Raw genomic sequence first — 26,221 nt, forward strand, 5'->3', positions numbered from 1 at the left:
AATAGGAATTTTCAGAAACAACATGGCAAAGAAATAGGTTTTGATATCACTGGCGCTACCCAAATAGGAAAACACAGCCATCACCATGAGTCTTATTTGACCAGTAGCCAAAGAGAGTTTTGAATAGTTGCTATCAATGAACAGCTCATAATAAATTTTAGCTGAAGAAAAAAAAAAAGGAAAAGTTTAAATATATTTTTGAGAAAATGACAATCTGCTTAGGGACAATGTGGGCAGGCTGGATTCGTTGAATAAAGTATAAATTGTGAATCATAGTTGTTCGGCTCTTGTAATAGTCTGGAAGTCTCTTAGGATTTAAAGCAAGCTGAACAACTGCCAATCTTGGAGGAATTCAAGTGTGGTTTTATAATATCTGGTTCAATAGACTGAACTGGTTCACTCTCACTAGCAATTATGTGTTTCACTAAGCATCTGGAAGCTTCATTGATGTTTATATTTTCCTGCAAGTGAAAGAAAAAGAGAGGTTGATTAGTCAATATTAATTAAACCACGCTGCATATTTCCTGTGCCTAATTAAACTTTTCTCTCAGCAACATCAAAAGTTTACTTACCTTAATAAACAGTTTTCAAAAATTGACTGTGTTGAATAATGCTTACTGGAGTTTTGAAGTTAGTTAAGTCTTATATAAATTATGATTCATAGCTCTTTTAAAATGTACACAGAGCTGACTTTAAATTTTTTACCTCAATCTCTTGGTGATTTGATTGCTTCAATAAACTAAAAAAAAAAAAACTCTGCAGAGGTGTTGAAGACCAATGCCTGAGGTAAAGCTCCAAAACCTATATTTCACTGCTTGAATAATGGTTATTCATTTCCAAATAGTTAATTACCTACCAGCAATTACAGACATTCATAGCAGTTATTTTTTAAAGCCTTTTCTACAGTTTCAAGAAGATTTCTCTATGCAATGCTCACAATGAAACCTGTGATGCTTAAAGAAGGTGTCAAGACCAAAAAAGTAAAACACAAATATACACTCTCAAAATCTGTAAGTACCTTACATAAAATGTTTAAAAGGAATTAAACAATCAAATGTAGCATTTTGGCTGTCAGCCTACTAACAATCTAGATCAAACCAGAACCAAACTGTGATGAACCAGATTCATTGAATAAATGATACAATCTCAAATTACTTAAAAACAGTAAAAAAAGTTCTGTATGATTTGGAGTCTTCCCTTATTTCTTGTTGAGGCTGACTTATGTCCAATGCACTGTTTCAGAAGAGGTATATCACCACTGGTTTCATTTGCAGGACAGAAATCCTCACTCTAGGGGTTAAAAATGAAAGCTAAAGCACCTTTTTTCCTACATGTGCCTTACATCAACTGCACATTTAACTTGCAGCAACCCTTGCTCTGTTCATAGAATAAATAAAGCTGAGACAGCCTGATCAACAGCCTGAGACACAGCGCAACACAGCATAGAAAATAAGCAGTAGTACTGAGTAAAGATTTTTTTTTTTAATGACAGCCACCAGTATGTTTGGAATGAAAAGTCAGGCTTTCTGGCATAAAAAACACTCTTCTAGTCTAATTATTGGCAGGAGATAGAAACTTCAGTGTAGCTTCAATCTTCTAGAAAATTGTATCACACAGCCACATACAACCATATGGAAATGCATACCAGTATATATGTACACATTTGTGTATATGCACACGCTATTCTTGCTCAATAAATATAATGTTTTATTAGCAACCTAAGATAACCCAGGTTTTCAAGCTGAATCACCAAATTATAGAATAGTTTTGGTTGGAAGGGATATCTAAATGCCATCTAGTCCCAGTTCTTGAGCATGTCCAGGTCCCTCTGGGTGGCAATCTGGAGCCTGCTGTACTGAGGCCATAAACTAGATATAAAAGAAAGAAATGTGTGTGTCTCAGTAGAGAAGGCACATTTATAGGAAAATCAAAAACTAAAGGAATGGATTCTGTTAGGCTGACTTCATCCAATCCCCTTTAAATAAATGGCAAAACTCCACAAATTCCATTGTCCACCCCTTTGCCCCACAGTAAAGGGCTGAAATCTGTGGATCTAACTGAAAATGTTAATTAGTGCAAGATTTCACAGGTTTCTTCAATGACATACATGAACTTAAATATTTTGTAGAATATCAGTAGGCTGCAAACCTCCAAATGTTTAGAACAGTAATCTACATAGTAACCCCTAGAAAGTAACATGGAACTCGGAATCATCTCTGTACTGAGATTCTGTTGTATCGCGCGCCTCTCAGACCAGATATGAAAATTCCTCAAGCATGCACTGAAAACCTTTTTCAGACCACTGTGAAATTTTATTAGAAAGAAAAAACAGACAATGAAAAATATCTCTCAGTACTGCTTAGAAAACTGATGCCAAAACAGGATTGTTAAATGCACAAAACCAGAAATGTAAAAACCTTTTGCATTGTGTTTGTCTTTGCTAATGGACTGGTGAGCATTTAATTTACCCATGTGCTGCTTCTGTCTTGAAACGGCAGCATGTGCTTATTCAAGAATGTCTTAGGGACTATCTAAGATTGTGCCCAAATTGATTAATGTTCAGATGTATTAACAAAAACCCTCTTTGTCAGAGGCTACCATTTTACAGGACTGGGAAAGGCGGAAGGAACCAAGCCCACAAAAGCATGAAATGGGTAAAGGTGGACATCCCTCATGCCTGATGGTGATAGATGGAAGTCCATGTGCCAGACATGAGCCTAAAAATTCAGAAGAAAAAAAAAAAGATTCAGCCAGTGCTCAAACAACAAAAAAAAAAAAAAAAAAAGAGAGAGAGAGGGAAGGAATAAAAAGTAAAAACTCCTGTCCTGAGTGTAGAGAGGCATTTCCTCATCCTGAACGTTTATAAGAACCATTTAAGCTGTGTGGATGACAGTTTCAGCTGGGGTACAAGGGTAGGAAGAGGAAGTGTGACCCTGGCAGACAGCACAGCTGGTTTTTACTTTGTGTCCAGCTCCAGCCTGCTCCCGTGGTTCAGATGACAACTGGCACAGGGTATGGATGAGAAGTGACATGCTAAGTCACCTGCTGCAAGGAGCCTGTGGTCAGGCCAAAAAAGCAACTCCTGCTGTCCCAGATCCCTGCCTTGACCATTTCCTTTCTGATGCTACTATTGCCTTTTGTTACAACCTTAATCCTGTGGTGTCCTAGATCTGCAGATCAGACGTTGCTGTATTCTGGTCTGACTAATGAAATATTGATTTCTCCACCTCTCCTCCTATAGTGTGTTTTGCAAAAGAAAAATCTGTATTCTGCTATGCAGGGAAGCAGCTGCAGACAGTAGAAGGTGATCTATTATCCAAACATAGACATCCAGAGGCCTGGTGATTTTAGAGCACGTGAGATGTTCAAAGGCAATCAAGGGGAGGAAAGAGAAAAGAAAGTGAAAATCCACTCAAATACAAAGAAACCAACAATCAGAGTGTAAGACTGGACAGAGAGGAATAATCACAGACACCCTACTAATGGTATTGAGACATGGAAACAGCCTAAATTATACCTAAAAATAACATTAGTTATGTTTCAAAAAAGCAAGAAAATATAGGTGAGACAGTGGAGTGAAACAATATCTTTCAATGGGTCTCTTAAAATGCCGTAACTGTCATCTCCCATGTGGCTTTGTCCTACAAAAGAACACCACAGGAATTGTGATGATTGCTGAAGTTCATGCTTATTTTTATTTTTATTTTTATTTTTATTTTTTCTCCTCTCCTCTCCTCTCCTCTCCTCTCCTCTCCTCTCCTCTCCTCTCCTCTCCTCTCCTCTCCTCTCCTCTCCTCTCCTCTCCTCTCCTCTCCTCTCCTCTCCTCTCCTCTCCTCTCCTCTCCTCTCCTCTCCTCTCCTCTCCTCTCCTCTCCTCTCCTCTCCTCTCCTCTCCTCTCCTCTCCTCTCCTCTCCTCTCCTCTCCTCTCCTCTCCTCTCCTCTCCTCTCCTCTCCTCTCCTCTCCTCTCCTCTCCTCTCCTCTCCTCTCCTCTTCTCTCCTCTTTTTATTTGCTTTTGGTTTTGCTTTTGTTTATAATAACCTCCTTCCACGTTCTGAGCAAATCTTTGAGTCATACTGAGGGACCTCCTCTGCCTCCTTGGTGGAGCTATTTCTGTACAGCAATACATCCAGGTGTTATCTGGCTCTTGACACGGTACTAGATGCCCCTGTAGTGTTTGCTATCCAGCCTCCTCTGAGGCCACTTTTACCTTCAGAACTCTCCAAACACAGGGGACACTGTCTCCCTATATTGCTTTTAAAGCTGGTATTCAGCACTGCACCTTTGGTGTGTTTATCTGGACAGCAGCTTTCTGTGATAGGGAAGTGCTGCTATGACCATTTGTCAAACGGAGAAAAAGCAGAGCCACAAACAGAGGAAACTGCATGAAGCCTGGTCCAGCACATGGCGGCTAGTTGGAAAGTGGGAGATGGCATAGGATGAAGTCTTTGCATGATAAGGTAGGAATGCAACACTTTCCCTACTCAAGAAAAGCTCTCTCCCAAGAGAGAGCTTTTACTGCAAGACCAAACAGGACGGATTTTACCCATATCATGATGTCTTTGTGACTCTCAGTCCTCTGCTCCTGATTCAGCATGCCAGCCTTTATAAAACCCTTTCCTAGGCATCTTGCCTTGCCCTGTTCCCTGAGGTGCTTAGCACATTTCTGTGTGTCTCAGTGAGTCCCAGCATCTGAGACACTATCCCAGTCAGTGCAAGAGCTGAGTTGTGAATCCATCCCTAAGTGACTTTCCCTGCATCACCCTCCCAAAATCTTGCCAGAGCAAGGACCTAAACCCTGCTTCTGTGCTGATGCCTGACTACTTGTGCCAATCTTTCTCCTGGCCTCATCAAGAAAGAATGCAAAAGTGAAAATCAGAACATGCTACTCTTTATTCTATTACCAAACAAAACAAGGCAATGGAAATAACTCTGAGTAATCTCTGAAAGCCAGAAAGGAACACTGGAGGACGTAAATGAAATTAGCATTTGCTTTGTAGATCGATCTTATTCAAATATGTTCTTTTGAGGGGTGGTTTTATGGAAAGGATAGCAACTGAGGGCAGGGAAAGAGAGCTGCATTATTTAAAACCTTTGAACTGATTGCTATTGGAAATAATGCCTCGTAATCAACAATCAACTAAAGGGAAAATAAATACATTATTGAATGTGACTCAAAGCAGTACACAAGCTCAGCAACCTTTTTTGCATTCTGGATTACCTTCCCCCTTATCTGCCATCTTTACTGCAGATGCAGAACATTAACATTTAGGACATTCCATTTTAATATATGAAATAAGTCCCCACAGATTAGACTGGCACTTAGCTCTTTGTAGAAGAACAAAAGCCCTTGCTAGTTTTAAGGGCCTGTCTCACTTTCAGAAGAATGAAATTTTTGTTTCTTTACCATGCATATATCTTAGATTTGTCTATGTGGTTGTTTTCTTATATAAAGCTTTTCCATTTTTACATTGATAGTTTCTTCCTCTTACTGAATCTGACTCTTCTGAGTCTTACCTTGAAAACCAGGGGGAGGAGCAGTGTGTATGCAGGCGCAGTGCACCTGGGGAACTCTAAATCAGCGCTGCCGAGAGACATGACCTTAGACTACTACTGCAGTTGAAGGAAATTTACTTCCCATAAGTAAACATTTAAAAATTGTGAAATATTCAGGTATTAGATGGGAGCCTAGTGAGAAGCTCATAGCTTCCACATTTTATTTCCATAATGCACTAAAATCCAGGAGCAAGGAAATGACTTTAAGGATGCTTTAACCTGCGCTCCCCTGGAGCTAACAGTGTGAGGGAGTGGCTCCACATGCTCCCTTAGCAGAACTCCCTTGGAAACTGCTGGGAGCAGAGCCTTATTAAGATGGTGTGCGGTACTCTGTGGTGGTGTTTTTACAAAAACACAACCATACAAGTTAAAAGCCATCTGGATGCAGGAACATGAAATTCATGGATGTGAACTGCTGTGACTGCAACTCTGAGAACAAGATAATTTCTCTGATTGAATTCTTACAGCTGGATGAATATCCTGCAACAAAATTGTTTCACTAAATGACCTTCCAATCTCAACAATTTTGTGAATCTCTGAATTTCCAGTTTTGGGACAGCAGTAAATAACATATTTCATGAAAGTGATCCAGAGAGCTACAGGATAGCTCTAACACCCATAGGACAATCTGAATCAGCTCCTTTTCATATCAGGAAACAAACTCTGCAGAGAATATTGCACAGAGTGATTGTACATCTGAAAAGAAATCTCCTGCCTTAAGCGTCAGCTTTATTTCTTGCTTTATGGCAGAATCTGAAATATTTTCTAAGACTGTACAGTGAGATTGGTTAGACTTTTTTACAGTGAATTAAAAAGACAATGTAGGGACCCACATCCCTAACTGGGTCTTATAGTCTCAAATGGATTGCTTGGATTTACGTTTCCAGATCAGCAGATCAGTTTAGAGTGTCAGCCTAATTCAAATACCTGTCTAAATCTTGTTTTTCCTTTATGGAAATCAGAACTGCTTATTGTGTTCCTCTGTAAGTCTACTGCATAGCTTGCTTTTTTTCTTCTTTCATAATAATTGTCCAGTCAGAAGAACTAAAGAATCTGTGATTTAAACAAGGGCTAGTAGATCCTGGATTATTCACAGAATTCATTGGTAAGATAGGAAGAATTAATGTTCTTGCTTTTAAAAGAAAGGCTTTTCTTTTAAAAATAGAGGAGAGAATGACTTTCTGAAGGTAACACAGCAGATCAATGGCAAAGAGGACTTTTGATTGCTAGTCCAGCATTTGGGCCCTACAGAGGGCCAGAATTAGATGATTTTTAAGGTCCCTTCCAACCCATCTCATTCTGAATCTATGGTGACACACCATGGACTGCCTCTCAAAAAAAAGCTGAATAAATGACATCTTATTATCCACATTTCTTAGAGGCGGAAAGATTCTATAACATTCTCCTGGTCCAAATAGGATGTTTCCAAATAGCCCAGAGACTCAGACTGCTCATCAGTCTCCAGACCATGATGGTCAGGAGACAAGGATCTGTGTGCTTGACTTAGTTTTGCAAGGACCTGAAAAGCCCAGCTACCAGCCTTTCTGGGCAATTTGGAAAAACATGACTGTCTTTTCATCTAACTCTCTATTGCTGACAGCAGAATTACAGCAGGGGAAAGAGGAACTCAGGCATAATCACAACACAGCCATGTCCAGTTGTAAGGCATTTCAAGTTATTTCTGAATTAGGTACTTTCAAGCACATTTAGTTTAGCCTGACTTGTCTGTTTTATTGCACAAGTTCCATTTTCATTATAAAGTGATAACAAGCTTGAAATTGCTCCTTTTCTAATCCAAGTCAAAAGCTCACCTCTTTGAATTAGAATGGTGGTGAAAACAGTTTAAAGGCTTGGAAATGTGAGTGGAGCTCTCAGATGCTCCGGCCATGTGCTGGATGACTAAATGTGTGACAGGAAGAAGTTTCCTATCTTTAAAAGAAAGAATCTTTCACAATAGTCTTGGTCATAAAATTTATTAAAGAATTTACTATTAAGGGTTATTTTGTGACTATCTGGGGCTGTGCCCCTCAGATTGCAATCAATACGAGCAAAGTAAATATGCAGATATAAAAGAGACCAGGCTCACCACCGGATATATGGCAATAGTGTAACTTGTGACTATACTGTGAGGTGGTGGTGCCCAATAAGGCCCTTCTTACATGGAAAACTATCCATAGTTTTCCATGCACTATAACTATTCCAAAACAAAATAGTCTATCTTTGTAGGGAGCAGAAGACTGAAACAGGCTGAGTATTTCCTTCAGATTAATGTAAGAATCAAAACTAATACATGAGAAGGCTCAAATGTCTTCTATTGGAGCTGTTACTTACAGAAAATAGCACCAGGGAATAATACAGTGATTTTCTTTGGTGCAATCTTCTGGTGCTACAGACAAAAGCTTAAAACCCTTGACAGCTTAAAATATGGTAGGTACATATACAGCATGCTACTTTCTACAAGGCAACCAGAATGAAAAGATGTTATTTTTCTAAGTAATCACCTTTGTTTTTCAAAAATGCATAAATCATAGTCAGTTTGCTCTCAAGGCTTTAACATTTCCAAGCACATCTCCAGAAAACCTCCGGAGATCTAATTATTCCAGGGCACCACAAAAACAGAGTTATTACTTATATGAACTGCTAAAACTGCTGGCTGCAATATGATGACTCCTTTGTCCGTGTTACTCTGCTTCAGAAGAGTTTCTATTCTCTGTAGCGAACAGAGTTAGGTATTAATTTTTCCCAGAACCAAGTTCAATTACTTATGATGCCCTAGGCTGAAAGAATACCAGGTATGTATAATATCCATTATTCTAAAATAGTAGTAATAATAAATTTTATTTAGAAAAGGAAGTGTAGAGTTTAGTTTAAAACTTAGACCAAGTGGGGAAATTATTCTGGTCTAACTTAGTTCAAATGTTGTGATTCTATCATCTTTACTGGAATGACTCTTTGCATAATTTTAAAGTCAGAAGCCTTCAGTTCTGGGTGGAAATCAGTTGTATGGATTGTAGAAGAACAGGTCCTAACCTCTGGTGTATAGCAGCAGAGAACAGTCTGAGAACAGTTGTGTGCCCTCAACTCTCACCACTCCCTTCACAATGGCTTTTGAAAGCAAGTCTTGTCATAGCTGGATTTTTTTTCTGTTCCTACATGATTGCATTGGCAACCTGGGGACTGCTGGAGTTTCAGAGTTAAATAAAGTAAGAAGAGTCTAGATATTTCTCATGTTTAAAATAACAGAAAATCTTAATTCTATGTGGCTTAGAGAAAGTTGGAAAGATTTCCTCTGCTGTGACTTTTAAAAAATTTATGTCCTTTATATGACTTTTATACTTCCATAATTCTGCCCCAGACATCAACATCATGAAACCTCTCTGTGATCTTTAAAATTGTTTGCATATTCATTTTCTGTCATGACCTGCACAGGCAGGTGCAGGCACAAGAAATGTGGTTGTCCTTTTTGAGTGGTGAGCATGTTCTGGGGATTGATGTATGGAATTCATGGTACAGATTCCATTCTCATAGTATAATATAGTTTATCCTAAAGAGGAACACTGGATTATCTTGGCCTCACCCAACACAAATAGGCAGATGAACCACAGACCTGAATACAAACCAGGTGCTGCACATGAAGGAATAGGAAGTACCCTGTTGTGGAGCAACATAATTTACACACTGACCTAGACCATGATTTCTCCCTATAAGTGGCATCTTGAAGAAACAGCGATTAGATTTCAGACCAATTCAGTAAGAAAGCAAAGACATTCATTACAAAGACACAGAATCATAGAATCATAGAATCATAGAATGGTTTGGGTTGGAAGGGACATCTTCAAGTCATCTTTTCTAACCCACCTGCCAGGGCAGGGACATTTTTAGCTAGATCAGGTTGCTCAGAGACAAATCCAATCTAGACTTGAATGTTTCCAGGGATGGAGCATCCACCACTTCTAGGCAACTTGTTCCAGAATTTCACCACCCTTGTCAGAAAAAATTATTCCTTATCTCTATTCTAAATCTACCTTCTTTTAGTTTAAAACCATTACCCCTTGTCCTATCACAACAGGCCCTGATAACAGGTTTTTCCCCATCTTTCTTATAAGCCCCTTTTAAGTACTGAAGAGCTGCAATCTCAGCTAAGAGTTCATGCAATGCTTGAGGCAGTCTGAGAAATGCTGCTATTCTCCTGCTGTTACTTCTGCTGATTACAAGTGAAACATCTTTTAAATACTAATGCTTAAAGAAGGTATCAAGACCAAAAAAGCAAAACACAAATATACACTCTCAAAATCTGTAAGTACCTTACATAAAATGTTTAAAAGGAATTAAACAATCAAATGTAGCATTTTGGCTGTCAGCCTACTAACAATCTAGATCAAACCAGAACCAAACTGTTTACATTTCAAACATCCAAAAGTTCCCCAGAGTGTCAATGATGACACCAGCTTTCATAAAAAGAGGATACAATCCACACAATATCTACTGAATTGTTGTGTTCAAATCAATATTCCACATGCCAGCAATACAAATCCCTTATGCACTGAAATTAACTAAAACATCTCAAACTGATATACAGTACCAATGTACCTTTGGCCTTTATAATCTGAAAGTCCGCCTGCCTGTTCTGATTTTAATCTCAATTTTCCATGCACTCAGGAAATCTGTACCAAGGAAAAGAACTGAACCTTAAAGCAGCTCATTCAGCACTTTTGACCACTGATATTTCCTTCCTCCCCAGATATGTGATTTTCTTGAAGAGGCTTTTGAGAATGAGAGCTTATAACAGTAAGCATTGTACAAGCACTACAATAGACTGACTTAATTTCTGGAATCAAAGGCAATGAAGCTATTGTCTCAAATCAGCATTTCTTGGGCAAGGTGGTTATATAAATATTTAGAGATAATATTCAATGTTAAGAATGATAAAAAACATCCTTATGTCATTCACAAGAGGTAGCTTTTATGCCTTGCCTACGGTCATCTTCCTCCCCAGGCTCTTACGCAGTAACCTGTGGACCAGGTCCATACTTTACTGCTGGCCTACCACATTAGAGCAGCTACATTTCAGAATGTCACACATAACTTGTTTTGCAATAAAAGACCAAAAAGAAATAGAAATGTATACTATATACTTACAAATTCACTTTTAATTCCACCAAAGGAGGAGCTTTTCAAGGTGAACATTTAGACCAAATGAACTATTTTAGGAACTGATTTCTCTGTCCTTAGAAACATTTGAAAAGAAATGGAAACTTTACCTTGGCTGATGTTTCAAACCAGCCCACGAACCCGTTCTCTTTGCAGAACTGATCCATCTTGATGCCGTTGTTCATAAGAACATCTATTCCCTGGTCGCATTTGTTTGCTAATAGGACTGTTGGCACAGGTTTGCCATTGGGAAGAACCAACTTAGAGTCCAAATCCTCTTTCCATTTTGTCACTGCTTCAAATGTTGCAGGTCTTGTAATGTCAAAGACAATAAACGCCCCCATAGCCTCTCTGTAATACACCCTGGTCATGTTTCCAAATCTTTCCTGTCCTGTAATGAAGAAAGTAGGAGGGAATAAAACCACCACCTTGTAAAAATCAGTGTTACCACTCTAGGTCAATATTTCACAGAGCAGGTTTTATAAGATAACAATACCAAAGGCAGAACTTCATTTTATAAGTCCCTGGGAAACTACTCGTTGCCTAAATAATTATAAGTACCATGCTGGACTGATTTGTATGAAAATGCAGGAGAGTATTGCATGAAAAACGAATTTTCAAGCAAACACTCAAGGAAATTTAATGAAGTTCATTATAAGTGAATAGTAAGTGTAATACGTGAATAATAAGTGAATGACCTTATTAGGCTGCCAGATTTCTCAGTCTGTGGACAGTACTGATGGTCTTTTGGTACATTATAGGACTTTCAACAAGAGTCACAAAAAAATCTGGGTACCAGATTGGAAGCCCTTTGGTACTCTGGTATTTTGTCTAAAGCATCTGACACAACCAAACTGCTCACTCATGAAGAGGATCCTTCATATTCTCGTGCAATACATACATAATATGTATTGTACATAATATAGCAGTACATAATATAGCTCTGGAGCTATATTATATTATTATGGAGCAATTAAGCAATTGCCTTAAATATAAAAATTAAATTTAAAATAAAATTTACTTTTACTGGCAAACTAAAACACAGAGGTGAGGAAGGTGAATTTAAAGCCGACAAACATGGAAAGTGCTCTAAGAAATAGCACAGCAGTAGCAATATGAAGAGTTGCATTACTCCAGTGAAAAAATCTGGGAAGAGGGTTTCATACTAGATCTGTTCAGAAGGTTTATGGGTTTTTTTGTTGAATTCAAAGTGTTTTCCGGGAAAGTACAGATTTTTTGTGAGTTAACAGTACATTATAATATTCAAACATGGACATTTATAAATATCTATCATTTTATTGATTAACAGTATGACCAAATTAACACATGGCATCAGGATGGGGTATGTTGATCAGCTGTGGATTTGCTAATATATCTGCTGTTTTCATGGGAACTCTGAAAAAATAAACTACACAGAACTTTTCTTGAAAATAAAAAATAGAATTTCCACTAATGTCTACTGCTGAGCTGTGATCCAAAGAAGAATTATAAACTCCTGAAACATTTCAAAACAACAGCAGCCTTTAAGCAAGACAACTCCAGTACGTGTTTCCATAGCTGGGAAAAAGTTCTATGAAAATAGAAACATTCAGTGCAAACCTGTTTCTAGCGTTAGTTTCTCAATGTGAGTAATTCTGAGTAGGTTAGGAAAACAAGAAGATTGGCAGTCTGCCTGTGACTCCAGGAAGGTTACCTGTGGAGGATTTATCTGATGGAAATTGTGCTGTCAAATGTAAGGGAGGGCTGAGAAGGGAAAAGTGTCGATTGCTTCTAGACTTTCATTTCATGCACTTTCATTTAATGGAAATAGCACTGAATCCACATGTGGGGTCAACACCATCAGTTTGTGATGTTTATCTTTAAGCACTGTGGCAGCAAGGAGAAAGTCATTCACATGATACAGAAACCAAAGAAGAAGCCTGTCTTCTCCAAATTACTGTCAATTTTTTTTTACCTTAGAGAAACACTGTGTCCTATTGATAAAGCAAGATAGCTTATTTCTGGGAAAGAAGAGATCATGTTCAAAATTTCTTAGGTCTATATTTTATTCAAATGTCTTATGATTCCTATCAGTGGGCTAATCAGATGAATGGCTAAGTCATGTGCTATTCAATAATCTCCTTGTTGAGAAATTCTTTTTTCATCTGCAAGAAGGTGCCTTCAAACAAAAGCCAAGGTCTGATTAGAGACACAGCAGTGAGGTAAGCAGCAACATATACAAATCTTTTTCAATGGATATTGTATTTCAGTGATACTTTATGCTTCTCACACAAGATTCTTGAGATGTAGATATATTTACACTGTAGGTGATACAAGAGCAGCACAACTCAGGCCTCACACATATTTATTGGGGCACAGATCACTAAGATATGTGGGACATGGTGTCACAGAACATCAACTAAATTATTCATTTGCAACATGAAATCATTCACCATGAAGGAAGTTACTAGAGGAATAAAAAGCTCCTATGTTGTGATCTTCTGCCTTGTAGTGGCCTACAAATTTCTGAAAAATTGCATGACACTGATTCTTCCTCTTGCTTCCAGCTGCTTTTTCAGATACATAGGATTTTCACTGCACAGAAAAGCCAACATGTTTGTAAAAGCAGCATTTTGCAGGTAGACAGTGGTAACCAATTTCCATCATAGACCACTTCAAAGAAAGAGAAAGAATGGAGCTGCTGTCCAGATGAACTGTCTAAACTCTTTTTGAAGTGGTCTTTTTCTCCATCAGTTATAATTAATGTATGAATCTACTTGACAGAAACACATTCGGCAATTTTGAATGGAAAAAGAGGTGCTTTATAAAGCAGAGTTTTAGTTATATGACATCTGCATAATGACTTTTATTTGATTTACATTGCAGAAAAAGTGCTCTTTAGTATTTGCATTGAACTTGGAGAGCTAAGTAATATGTCTAAGGGTGCAGAAGGACTCTTTTTTCCACAGATTCTTGCTTATGTGAACAAAATCCTATATTAATAGATGAGGTTCCTAAAACTTTTTCATTTAGCAGAATTACTTGTAAAAATAGTCATTGTTTGATGTATTAAAGATGTCAAAATATGGCCTTAGGTTTTCAGCAACACAATGGTTTAGGCAGAAAGTAGGCTAGAAGATAGATCAACCATTCAGTGGTATCTCACAGGCAGCCTTGAATATTAGAATCTGCTTTACTGTAAAGAGTGACAGGGGAAGATTGGTTTTGCTTTTCACTGGAAGGGTCAGAAACTTGTGGAATATGTGATCTGGCCCATTGTACTTTACTGCACCCCTTGCAAGGCCACTGGCACTTGGCATCAAACCCCACAAATCCAATGGCCTTTGCCCACTGAGATGGTGGTTTATGTTGGCATTATCAACCCTAAATTAGATTAAAAAGGTACCTAAGGTTAGGGGCCCTTTGTAGTTGGGGACTGAGAAGAAATGTATAATTGTTAATTCAGATAAATCCTACTCTACTTGGAAGTGAACCCAGTGAGACCAAAGTGACAAAGCAACAAGATTTCTGTTAAAGGGAAGGACTCCCTGTCTGAAGGGCAGCTGCCTGCACACTTATCCTAATCTCAGTGGCACCTCTGCAGCAGGGAAACCTATCAGCTCATGGGCTTAAAGCAATCAACAGCTGAAATTTCATATTTTACAAAAATTTGCCCCACATAAATTTGTACAAAAATCTACAATTTTCATTAACCACTCCCATCTCTGACAAACGTATAAAAAATAATAATAAAATGCTATAACTCAGATAATTTCCACCATCTTGACCACAGCATCTGAAATATGGCACAAAAATTGAAATTAAAAATTGATTAAAACTGCCCAATGCTGAGTTTTATGATGCGTTCTACTTCTTGCCGCTGTCCTAAGAGAAAAATGCTTTTGAGAACCACCTTGCTTTACAGACAGCCTTTAGACAACACTGAGAAGCTGGAAATTGTGGAGAAGATTTAAACATTTTTTATTTTTCACTTCAAAACAGCTTTCAGAATATTCGCACTTGAATTCAAATAATTGTCTTTATGGACTGAAGCTTAAGCAAGCCTTGAGCTGATGTTCACCACCCTAGAATGCAGAAAAGCAGGCTGTCAGCAGGATCTGACCCATGGATCCCACCACCAATCTATACTGAAATAAAACCATCACAGCAAGAGACTTATTTATGTTTGCAGAACAGTAATTTCAAGGTAACTTAGCCTAGAAATCACCATGACTATCTTATTTATGCATATGTGCTGCAATGCTTAGCAGCTGCTGAAAGCCTAAAATGCTGATGATGTGCTGTGCCTGGCATTACTGAACAGGTTTCCGCTTACTCCCTCTGCAGCATAACAATCCTAAAAACTTTACAACTGCAGAGACACTCGTCTGTATCTGTGGGAAGACTGCAGCTTCTGAAGGTGAAAGTGACAGGGAAAGGTAATGGAACTGTTCTTTCCTCAAAGCATCCGTCCAACTCTTCATGAGATGAGAACCAGCCTTTTAAACACAAACCAACGTCTTTTTGGTAGCAGTGAATAATGCAGCCCACTCAGAAGGAGTGATAAGGAGGATGCTGAGATGGTTGTGGAAAAGGATCAGGGAGCAGGCTCTGATGTGCCTGCTCTTGTCTCTCTGATGCACTTAAAACTTCTTCCTGCAGTAAATCTGCAGCTAAAGCTGGTCTTCAGAAAAATCTCTGGGCTGTGTGGGCACGAAACACAGATAGTAGCACACAGAGCAGCCTTGCAGAGAAGGGAATAGCAAATACACCCAGATCTGCTGTCTACAACAGCTGTTTACTTCAGAAGTGGTGTGCTGGCCTGCATCTGCAGAGCCAACCCCATCCACAGTAACCTTGTGCAAAGTATGATTAAGAGTTTCTTTTAAAGCTTTCCTTCTAACAAATTGTTAATGAATTTAAAGGATATGCACACAAAGGCAGTAGAAAAGATAAAGAAAATATAAAGGCAAATTGACTGAAGAGCAAGATATAGTGTTGCATGACACAGCAGTAGAGGTGATGGCACACTTTAGCAGGAACACCAAAACTGATAATTTGTGACATGAGGTGAAATGAAATTGAATCGTTGTGAAGAAATTAAAGACAAGGAAAATTTTATCATGTATATCTCCTCCCACACACAATACTAAACATTCAGTCACCTCAAACTTAGGCACTTCACTGAGTCAGACATAAGTTTGTAGATTTTAATGACAGCATGTTGTTACAAACACCATAACATCATATAGCATGAAGGTTAATCCTACTATTCCTGCCTAACACCCACAGTTTCAGGAATATATTATGTGTTAAAAACCCTGTCTTAATGTAACAATGTGTGATGCAGAGCCTACATTATCCCTGAATTAATTTTTGTAGTGCTTAGTTATCCTTGTTTTTTGGCATTTCTCTCTCATCTAAATAAATGCAGTTTCAGCATTTAGCTATTAGATCTAATTTTAGTTTTGTTTGCCAAATTAAAAAATACAGAAAAATATGTTGCAGAAATATTAACTACATTTAATTAGATGGCACCAGATGAACCAAATTTACTTTTTCTTCTTATGTATGGTAAGGGTAAACCAGGCTAAACTGCTTGGTCTACCACAGCTGGAATATGTCGCTCCTCCAATGAAGTCACCATGTACATAAATCCTACTAATAACGTAGATAAGCTTGACACTGGTTTTATTCACAACATTTTTGAGAAAATTATTTCTAGATTGTTAAACAACTTACTACCCACTGATCCACAGTGTGAAAAGCAAGGAAGAGTACACATATGCTTGGTACTGGGTTCTCTGCCTGTATAATGAAGAGGGGAAAGGATATAAGAGCTAAAATGATACCTGATATCTATATATACATACATATATCGATATGTATTCATATATAATTACTGATATGAGATATTATTGATGCATTTGCAGAATTTGCTTCAATTCAAGGTGTCCTGCATGCTAAGCCAACATCCTGTAGCTTGGTGAGAGACTGAAACTTTATTTCCTTACCCCCAAAGATAAACTTGACCTAATAACAGAGATTCCACTGAAAGAGAGGATGTTCTTAGACCAGAGATTTTATTTTCCTCCCTCTTCTCATTGCTCACTTATGTTTTGCAGATGATGATACATGACCAGCCACAGCCAGGAGAAACCAATTCCATTCTCTCCCAAATTCCAATCAGTATTACTTCTTTTTCATTTTTAAACCACTTTTTCCTCTCACCAGCCAGATGCCTTATTTGTGATAACTTTTATGCCTGCACCATGGTCATCTGAATTCGGTGTGTTGCTTACAGAATTTCCTTTCTATGTACAGCCAGCAACAGCTGAAGCTCCTTAAGCAGAAGTCATTAAAGCTAAGACAGCAACTCTTTTTATTACTGACCACTGTCTTGACCTTCACAATGATGGTTTGAATTGGGCAGTTCATATGAAATTTAGTACAGTACTGTAATTCTCTCTGTCATATTTGGTAACTCAGAAAGCCTGCTAGTCATTCAGTACTACAACTAGGTGTAATTGCTTCTGCAGCCTGACTGAAAGCTACATCATATGATCAGCCAGCACATGATTACTAGTGTAATAAATCTCTGACACAAGGCATGCAAAATACATTCTTTAAGTCCCTGATACATTCAAAATTTACTATTAAATGCTTTTTTCTCATACAGAAAAGTTTTTCTGGCAGTGCATGTATTTGTTGTTATAATCAGTCACTGGGGAACAATAAAACTAATGTTTGCCCCACTGTTCCAACTTTTAATAAAGAAATATATGTATGAGCATATGTGTATTTAACACCATAAAACTACAAGACTGTATTAGTGTGTGAAAAAGCGGAGTTTATACGTTTTGCATAAAGCAGCGTTGTTGCATAAGTTTTAGTACCTCAGTGCCAAATTCAGAGCTCAGACATGAGACAGCTCAGCGCAGAAGAAAGGCACTCCCTCCGCCCGAGAAGAATGTCAAGAATTTTTTCATTTCACCAGTTTTACCCAGTGCTGTTCCAGACTCGATCACTGAGCCCACAGCTCAGGCCACAGGCTGGCACAGTTGCCTAACAGCTGATATGATGTTCACCTTTACCCCCTACTTAATGAAAGTAATTTCTTAATTTAACTGAGTTTTTAAATGCCCTTCTTTATGCTGTAATCTACTGGGTTACACAGTTCTATTTGGATTCCTGCATTCACTAAATGAAAAAACATTACTTACGGCATGTGATATATGCCATCAAGATAAACGTATTTTGTGGACTAAAACAAAAATGATTAATTTTCACTAAGGGGGTGGCAAAAAAATGTTGTGTGTTTAATTTGAAGCCAAATCGAAATTGTCTGAAGCACTGACAGCAACAATGTCAAATTCTGCGGGTTTTAATGATGTAAGCATGTGGGGATATCTGGACTTCTTTACTCTTTTCCTCCTTGCACAGGGTAAATCATCTTTTGTTTTGCTTGATGTTGGAAAAAGGATATTTAAACATGAGTAATTATATTTTTAGCAACCAAAATAATTGCCAAATAGAAACATTTCTCTTTTCAAAACACATTAGAAGTTGCTTTCATTGGAGTGAAGGAGGGAAGGTAGGAGAGAGAGGAAGGACAGAAAGAAGGAACATAATTCAATAAACTAACTCAGACATACATTTTCTTTATTTTTTAAACTATAAAAGTAATTTTAATCATCTTACTGAATGCCTCATCTATTCCACCAAATTAAAAAGATATAACAGGACATTCTTGTTACTCTTCCTCCTGTCATAGAGATCTGTTAGTCTAAGGAGGTAAAACTGAATATTGTCAGCTGCAGGGAAACAACTGGGGCATTTGGAGAGAGGTGGCTGGATCTCTGAATGTGTCCAAGGGCTTGGGAGAAAAATCAGATAGCAAAGGTTCTACTCTGACTCTCTGACTTCCCAAGTTTGGGAGCCTGCTGGTTTTAGGGAAACTCCAAAATGTCAATCTGCCCTTAAAGTTTTCTCTCCTCTCTCTGCCCTCCCTCACTGCATAGGCACTGGCAGTTCCCAGCTTTTAGATCAGTACAAATGAATTGGGGTCTGCATTTTGTATTTTCTTTTGATAGATAATGGGGCAAGGGCTTCTCCTCTGTACTCACCCGCAATATCCCAGAGCTGCAGCCGTACCACAGTCTCAGCATCCCAGTTCAGCACCTTCAAAGCAAAGTCCACCCCGATGGTGGCCCGGTAGTGGGGGGAGAAGTTCTGGTGGACATAACGCTTGATGATGCTGGTTTTGCCCACTCCCAGGTCCCCGATCACCAGCAGCTTGTAGAGGTGCTCCTTCTGATTGTGCTTCTGCATCTTTCCTGTGGCTGCGGCTGCTCCCTGCAAACTGATTGCATGCTCTGCCCGAGGAATCCTGCCAGCCTGAGGGGAAGAGAGGGAGTGAGGGACTGGGGAGGGAAGGAAGGAGAGCAAGGTAGGTGGAGGCTCTCTGCCTTCGTACGGAAGCAGGATCACCAGGTCCAGCAGGCAGCCCTGCTGGGAGATGAAGTAAGGACTGGGGGAAGGAAGTCTCCCAGAAAATTTTGTGCGTATGTATGTAAAGGTCAGCACGAGGTGTGCCTGGGATTAGTCTGGCTGCTAAAGACTTTGCAGGAAAATTCATGCAACAGTCCTGTCCTCTGTTTGGTTGCCTGCTGAAAGGACAGTGTTTCTGTTGTGCACTAGTTTTACACAGTTTTTGAATCAGCGCCTTGGTGATAATTTATCACCCTACGCTTGTTTCCAGATGTCTTTAACATGCCAGTGACTGCAAAAAAGTCAGAAAATTCCCTTCAGAGGTTTCATGCCTCCACTAAAGTGCAAAACTTAAACCAGTGTGACTTTAGCTTTGAATGTAATATGGTTCTAATCCATGTAAGTCAGTGTGAATGCAGTTAAATCACTAGAAGCGGAGGCTAAAGCAATATACAGCATCTTTTCTTGTGTCCATACTAGGAGAGCTGTACAAATTTAATTATAGCATACATATTTTAAAATTTCATTACCATAATTGTGATTGTCTCTCTATACCTATAAGCATGCTCCCATCGGAATGCAGCACACAGCTCATGCTTTTTTTTCATACAACTGCACTCTAAAATGCAAAAAATCCAGGTTTATCTCATGTCTCCGATAATCAGAAGTTATGAAAGTGCAACAGCATTAGAGCATATGAATGCCAGTGTCTGTTTTCCAAAGCAAGTGATATCAAACTTGCAAACAACTAAACCCATTTGAGTAAATCATTCCACTGAGGGGATTGTCCCTATATTTTGAATGAAGAACATACTGAATTTTACCTAGGCAGCTTAGCTGAAGACCTCTACCCATTACCTAGAGGTGTTCGATTCTTTTAACAGCCTTGATAGCAAACCCACAGAATTTTAATAGTGTGCAACTTATCAGTGAATAATTTTTATATTAATTGATGTTCTTGATAAAATGAAAACATATTTTTTATTTATTGTAATGTTATTTGATGGAGTTCTTACCCAAGTGTGGACTGAAATGGCATTAGAATTTTGTCATCTATCCAAAAAGCTGGATTTTAGTAGACAAAGAATTCAGAACATTCATATTATGCAATCTTTTATAATCACTCTTTAAACTCAAACTTTAAAGTTTATGTGTACATGTACATATGTACACAAACACACAAAGTGGAAATAGGTAATTCGAGATGAAAAATGTCTTTCTTATTTTCCTTGAACCTTTTTTTAATGAGAGGGTTATTTTTTTTTAAATAAGATAAATTGTCTTTTCAAAAACAAGCCTTTATTTGTATCCTGTTTAGAGAGAAAATTTTAAAGGGCTCAGCCTCGTTAGGTATGGACCTCATAAAAGACTACAACTTGACAGGCAAACCAGTTTGATTAGTTAGCATCTTTGCATGATTCGAGCTTATTATTGTTATTACTGCTTGTGTGTGGTATGTGAATTCTTGCCTTTACAGCACCATTGTTTCCTGAGACAATCCAACATTCAAGCACTTCTAAACACTCACCATTCCCGCACACATCTTCACCACATTGAAGATTTCCCATTTCGGAGCTTGAAGAACAGGCTGAGAGGATTTAGCAAATTTGGAAATAATGGAATTGCAGTTTTGGATAAGGTTTAAATTACATCTGATCTTTTACTCCTCTTTGATGATGGCCATTGCTCAGAGAACAGTGTGTGGAAGGTCCCTGAAAGCAGGTATTTGGTAACTGGAGGTCTTAGGCTATTAGTAAGTGTAGTTGGACGCTGGCCTACACCCAGAAGCAGGAGGCTTTATCTCTCTTCCAAAGTTTTTGTTAGCATTAGCTATAATAGCTCTGGATAATCATGTTACTTGTTTAAATCTCCAATTCTTCTCTGAATGTGGCTAAATTCTTGGCCCCGGCAGCACCCTGGTACAATGAGCTCCTCACAGGCTTAATCAAGGTCACCCTGGGTTGGCAGTAGGACTACCAGTGAGATGTTCAGTGAGGTGTTCAGAGGCAGGGTGAGCATGGAGGAGGGATCACTGCAGTTAGAGGGATGATTCGCTGAGCTAAAGTGAAGTATGGACTGAAGCATCTTGCTGAGTGAAAGTTGTACCCAGATCTCCTAACTCCATGGTGAGCTGGCTTTTATAGACACCATCTGCTGAAATGCTCCTGAGGTGGGAGAAGGCCCTCGGTCCTGCCTTGCTCTATCTTTCTGGAGCTATGTGTCTTTACTGGTTTGGCCTCCTTGCCGTCCGAAGGCACTGGGGCAGGGAGGTGTGGGCCTATCATTAATCTGCAGCCCTGCTGCAGGCACTGTCATGGGAGAAGGCAGATAATTCGGGTTGCTTATGACTCAAAGGATCATTGCAAAATTTGTTTGACAACGCCAGTTGATCCCTTCAAGCACACAAACAGGTTACTGCAATTCAGCGATTTCCTGCAGGCAGAGGTGGCCAGGGAAGCTCACTAAGCCTGGAGATGATGCAAAGAAATCTGTCTTAGCTGAGACCACACTTAAGGACAAGTAATATAAACCACACCAGCTTGCATCTGCCACTCACAGGTAGATGGTTAGCAGGGCTCAGCTGACACCGAGTAACCTGTTAGGCTGGGAGAACCAGATGTTGCCTCTGAGCCCTTACTCTGCTGCTTTCCAGGCAACTAGAACATGTAAACATGCCAGCAATTTGGTTGATACTTCTGTGTTTATATTTCATTTGTCTGTGTTTTCTCTGGTATATGTACATTTTAAACTTTATAAAATAATTGTAAAAAATAATTGAAATTCCATGTGACATTATGTATATCTATGCTGTTTAATTTCTGTATTTTCTGCCTATCCATTATTCTGTTTTTATACTATACTAATATTAATAGTGTATTAAAATTCTATTTTATTTGGCAGAACTGATAATTCTATACATCTCAGTCATAAATAACAACATTTAAAAAATTCCATCAAATTAAGGCATTACAAGCTGTGTTGCACTCTGCATAAAAGTGAAACTCATTTTACAATGATAATTTTCATAAATTCCTCACTATTTCTCTGTCATTATTAGAGACCTTTTTCTCTGAGACAAGTGATAAAATTGAAGATGTAATTACATTGACAGTAATCAAGGACAGCAAAACTGCATCCTGGATTTTATCACTCCTCTTTGTGTGGCATGTACCACAGAAAAGGACACCAACCTGGAGCACCAGACTTATTATCAACAGACCTTTTAAAAACAACGTTGTCTGAGATAATGAAACTACAAGGCAATAGTTTTTGTCAAAAGAAAGACATTCACAGAATCCTGGGAGGTGCTGAGCTGGAAGGGACCCACAAGGATCTTTGAGTCCAACTCCTGGTCCTGCAGAGGACATCCCCAAGAGTCACACCATGTGCCTGAGAACAGTGTCCAAATGCTTCCTGAACTCTGTCAGGCTGGGGCTGTGACCACTTCCCTGGGGAGCCTGTTCCAGTGCCCAACCACCCTCTGGGTGAAGAACCTTTTCCTAATATCCAGCCTAAACCTCCCCTGACACAGCTTCAGGCCATTTCTTCGGGTCCTGTCACTGGTCACCAGAGGGAAGAGATCAGTGCCTGCCCCTCCTCTTCCCCTCACGAGGAAGCTGCAGACTGTGATGAGGTCTCTCCAGTCTCTTGTCTAGGCTGAACAGATCAAGTGACCGCAGCAACTCCTCACATGGCTTCTCCTCAAGGCCCTTCACCATCTTTGTTCCCCTCCTTTGGATGCTCTCTAATAGTTTAATATCTTCTTATGTTGTGGGGACCAAAATTCAGATTATTAGAAATGTATGTATTCAAAAGATTATCTAAAACTACATGAGTTTTTCACACCACAGCTATTAATGTTATATCTGGTAGCTTTGAATGTCTTGAAGGGATTGACCTATACCACCATATTGAATTTACCTAATATGATATAAATGACAGCATAATCCAGAGACATGCTAGTACACATCTCTGTCTGCGTATGCATATATATATATATGCATATACATACAAATCAGTATCATAGATTAGAAGATTATTTTATATCCTGCTTTAAAAGAAATACAAAAAATCGATATTCTACACAGAGTTTTTTGCCTGACTGATGTATTACGATTAATTCTGGGGTATGGAATACATACAAAGTTGTTAGGTACACAGTTAACAGCCCAGTGGTGTATGAATCATTGTATTAAAAGTGAGAGTTTGTGGCTCTCTCACAATTGCAACCCTTGTCTGATAAAGGGACTACTTATTGCATATTCCGACACACCTTCCATATCCATCAGCCCTGTGTGAACACAGTCAGTGCTCAGATGCAAAGAATGTGTTTCTATTCCATCCATATAGATCTATACAGCCTAATAAAATCCAAGGTCTATCCTTTGGACCCTGCAGCAAAAATCCCAGATGGGCTGCAGTGCATTTTACACCAAGTGTATTTGAACAGTCACTTGGGAATACATGACCACAGTGCAACTCAAAAAGCAATAAGGCAAGGACCAGAATGTCTGCCAAGGGTAAAATCTAATAACAGGGGGGTCAGTAATACTCTGGGAAAAGTAAAATGGCTTGTCCCTGAGGCCAGACGGCAGTGAAAGCATCCTATAGCACAGATTTAGTCTGAAATGTGCCAGTTCCAAAGGAAATTTGTTGCACCTCAGATTCAATAAGCAAAGTGTAAGAGCACTCACTGAGGCTGCAGACGGAAGCATCACACTCATTGCAGGAATGCAAAACAAAAGCCTGGAACAAACTGACAGTGCTGCAATTTTAACCCACTTCAGGTACTGAAGAGTATTTGTGTGGTAAGAATCAAACAGTTACAGTGCTAGACACAGGAATATCTAAGTCAAGCTAGAATGTTTCTGATAATCAGTAACCTGCATTATGCCCCTCCCACAAGGGTCCATTTGAAATCCCCACAGCAAGAACTTAGAGAATAGTCTACCCTGTCCTCCACGGCGAAAATCTCTTTTAAGAACGGGGCTGAATCACATCAGTGAAACTTTTGTCCAGTTCATGTAGATTTAAGTCTGGTTTTTGGAGACTATTGATGCCTAGGTTTTAACTTCTATATCTTCCTGATTCTGTACTGCTTAGAGTGTAACTCTGAGGTTTCTTGTAGCTTGCTATTTTCTGCTCACTTGTGCTAGGTAGACAAAACAAAGCCTCTCCAGGCCTGCTCTCCAAGGTCACCCAGACTGTCCTGAGCCCAAAAAGTATAATCCAAAGAGCTTCTAAGGGGGACAAGCAGAGGGGAAATTACATCATTAACTGAAGCTTTAATTGGAGAATTAACCCTGATATGCAAATGAACCAGAACTCGTGACCTGTCGTCCATCTTGGGGTCCATTTTTGGCAGTAGCCTGTGGCTCCCAGGGTGTACCTTTGAAGGCCTTTCAAATAAATACCTATTTTATTCTTTTACCCCTGTCCAGTCGCTGTGTCTAGGAGGCCTCATAAGGCATCACTATCAACCTTCAATGGTGCTCACGCAGAAGCACCAACTTCATGTTCAGGAACATTTGTAAGAGTAGATCCTAAACTAATATGCATTGGTTTACATAATTTCCCTTGTAACTGCAAATTGAAACCATGGAACAAAACAACAAAAGATGCTACCTTTACCTGATAAAAGTTCATCAAGAGTATGATTTGTAAGTTGTATTCATTGTAATTTCAAATATCACAGAACCACTGAGGTAGGAAAGTATTTCTGGAGATCACTGAACCTAACACCCTGCTCAAAGCAGGGCAGGTAAAGGCAGGCATGAAGACTTCACAGTCTCTGGGCAACTCGTTCCAGTGTTTGACCATACACACAATAAAAACCTTTTTTTTAATGTTAAAATAGAATTTTCATATTTTTCTGTATTCTTTACAGATTCTTTAAGATCTCCATGAGCCTTATCTACTCCAGATGACCTGTCCCAGCTCTCTTGTCCTCTCCTTGATGCTCCAAGCTCTTAATCATCTTTGCATTCCTTTGCTGGACTCAATTCTCCTTAATTGTTGTACTGGGGAGCTCAGAACTGGACACAGCACTCACCATCCAGTGTTCTCCCTTTATTCACACACAGTGATTTCACCATAGGTGGCTACCTGTTTGGTCAGGCATGATATCCCCTTCATAAACTTACACTGACTACTCCAAATCACCTTCTTATCCTTCCTGTGTTTTGAAATTACTCCCAGGAGGATTTGCTCCATCACCTTTCCTGGGACCAAGGTGATGCTTACCAGCCTGTAATTCCATAGATTCTCCTTCTTCCTCTTTCTGAAGATAGCAGGGGTGCAACCTGGGCATTCCCACCTGGCCTGAGAGTATATTAGTCCATTGAACTCTATGTTTTGTGGGACCCTCATGGTTGAGAAGACAAGAAGGGATGCTGTTGGAACCCATGGAGAAGTCATATTTTTCTACTTAATCTTCTCTCTGTCACTCTCTTTCTCTCCCTCCTCCTCTCTTTTTATACTTCTTTCTCTGCCTCACATCTACTGTTAAATAAAATTCATACTATTCATTTCAGCATATAGTCTCATTTGCACCTTAATTTGGGCAGAGGCATCTCTCTAATAATTTTAATAATCGGATCTTACCAAGGCTCAGACAGTGAGTACATATCCATCCCCAGTCACCTGTCCCTTCCATCTCTTTTACACATTTCTTTATTTTTCAGTCAGAAGCTCTTTATTCATCCTTGCAGGCCTCCTGCTGCCTTTGCTTGATTTTCTACATGTGGAGATGGACCATTCTTGACTTGAAGGAGGTGATTCTTGAAAATCAATTGGCTCTCCTTGACCCCTCTTCAGTCCAGGGCTTCCCAGAGGATTTTCCAAAGCAGGAACAGGCTGAAGTCTGTTCTCCTGAAATCAAGGCTCAAACCCTGACTTTTGCCTTTTTCCCTCTTCTCAGAATCCTGAACTCCACTCTCTCATGGTTGCCAGCCAAAGCTGTCCCCAGCTTTCACATCCCTGTACAGTACTCCCTTGTTTGTAAGTATGTGGTCCAGCAGAGCATCTTCCCTCATCAGCTCATTCA

At 39.2% G+C, this 26,221-nt stretch overlaps 1 protein-coding gene across 1 annotated transcript; it reads right to left on the reverse strand.

Annotated features, from left to right (window-relative positions):
- Positions 1–308: 308 nt before the first annotated feature.
- RAB38 (RAB38, member RAS oncogene family) lies at positions 309–19,017 on the reverse strand (the record flags this gene model as incomplete). Its single annotated transcript, XM_082278030.1, has 3 exons — positions 309–461; positions 10,818–11,098; positions 18,813–19,017. The coding sequence occupies 3 exons, from the start codon at positions 19,015–19,017 to the stop codon at positions 309–311; spliced, it is 639 nt and encodes a 212-aa protein (XP_082134156.1).
- Positions 19,018–26,221: the final 7,204 nt, after the last annotated feature.

This window comes from Coloeus monedula (genome assembly GCF_965178545.1).
Source record: "Coloeus monedula genome assembly, chromosome: 3".
NCBI lineage: Eukaryota > Metazoa > Chordata > Aves > Passeriformes > Corvidae > Coloeus > Coloeus monedula.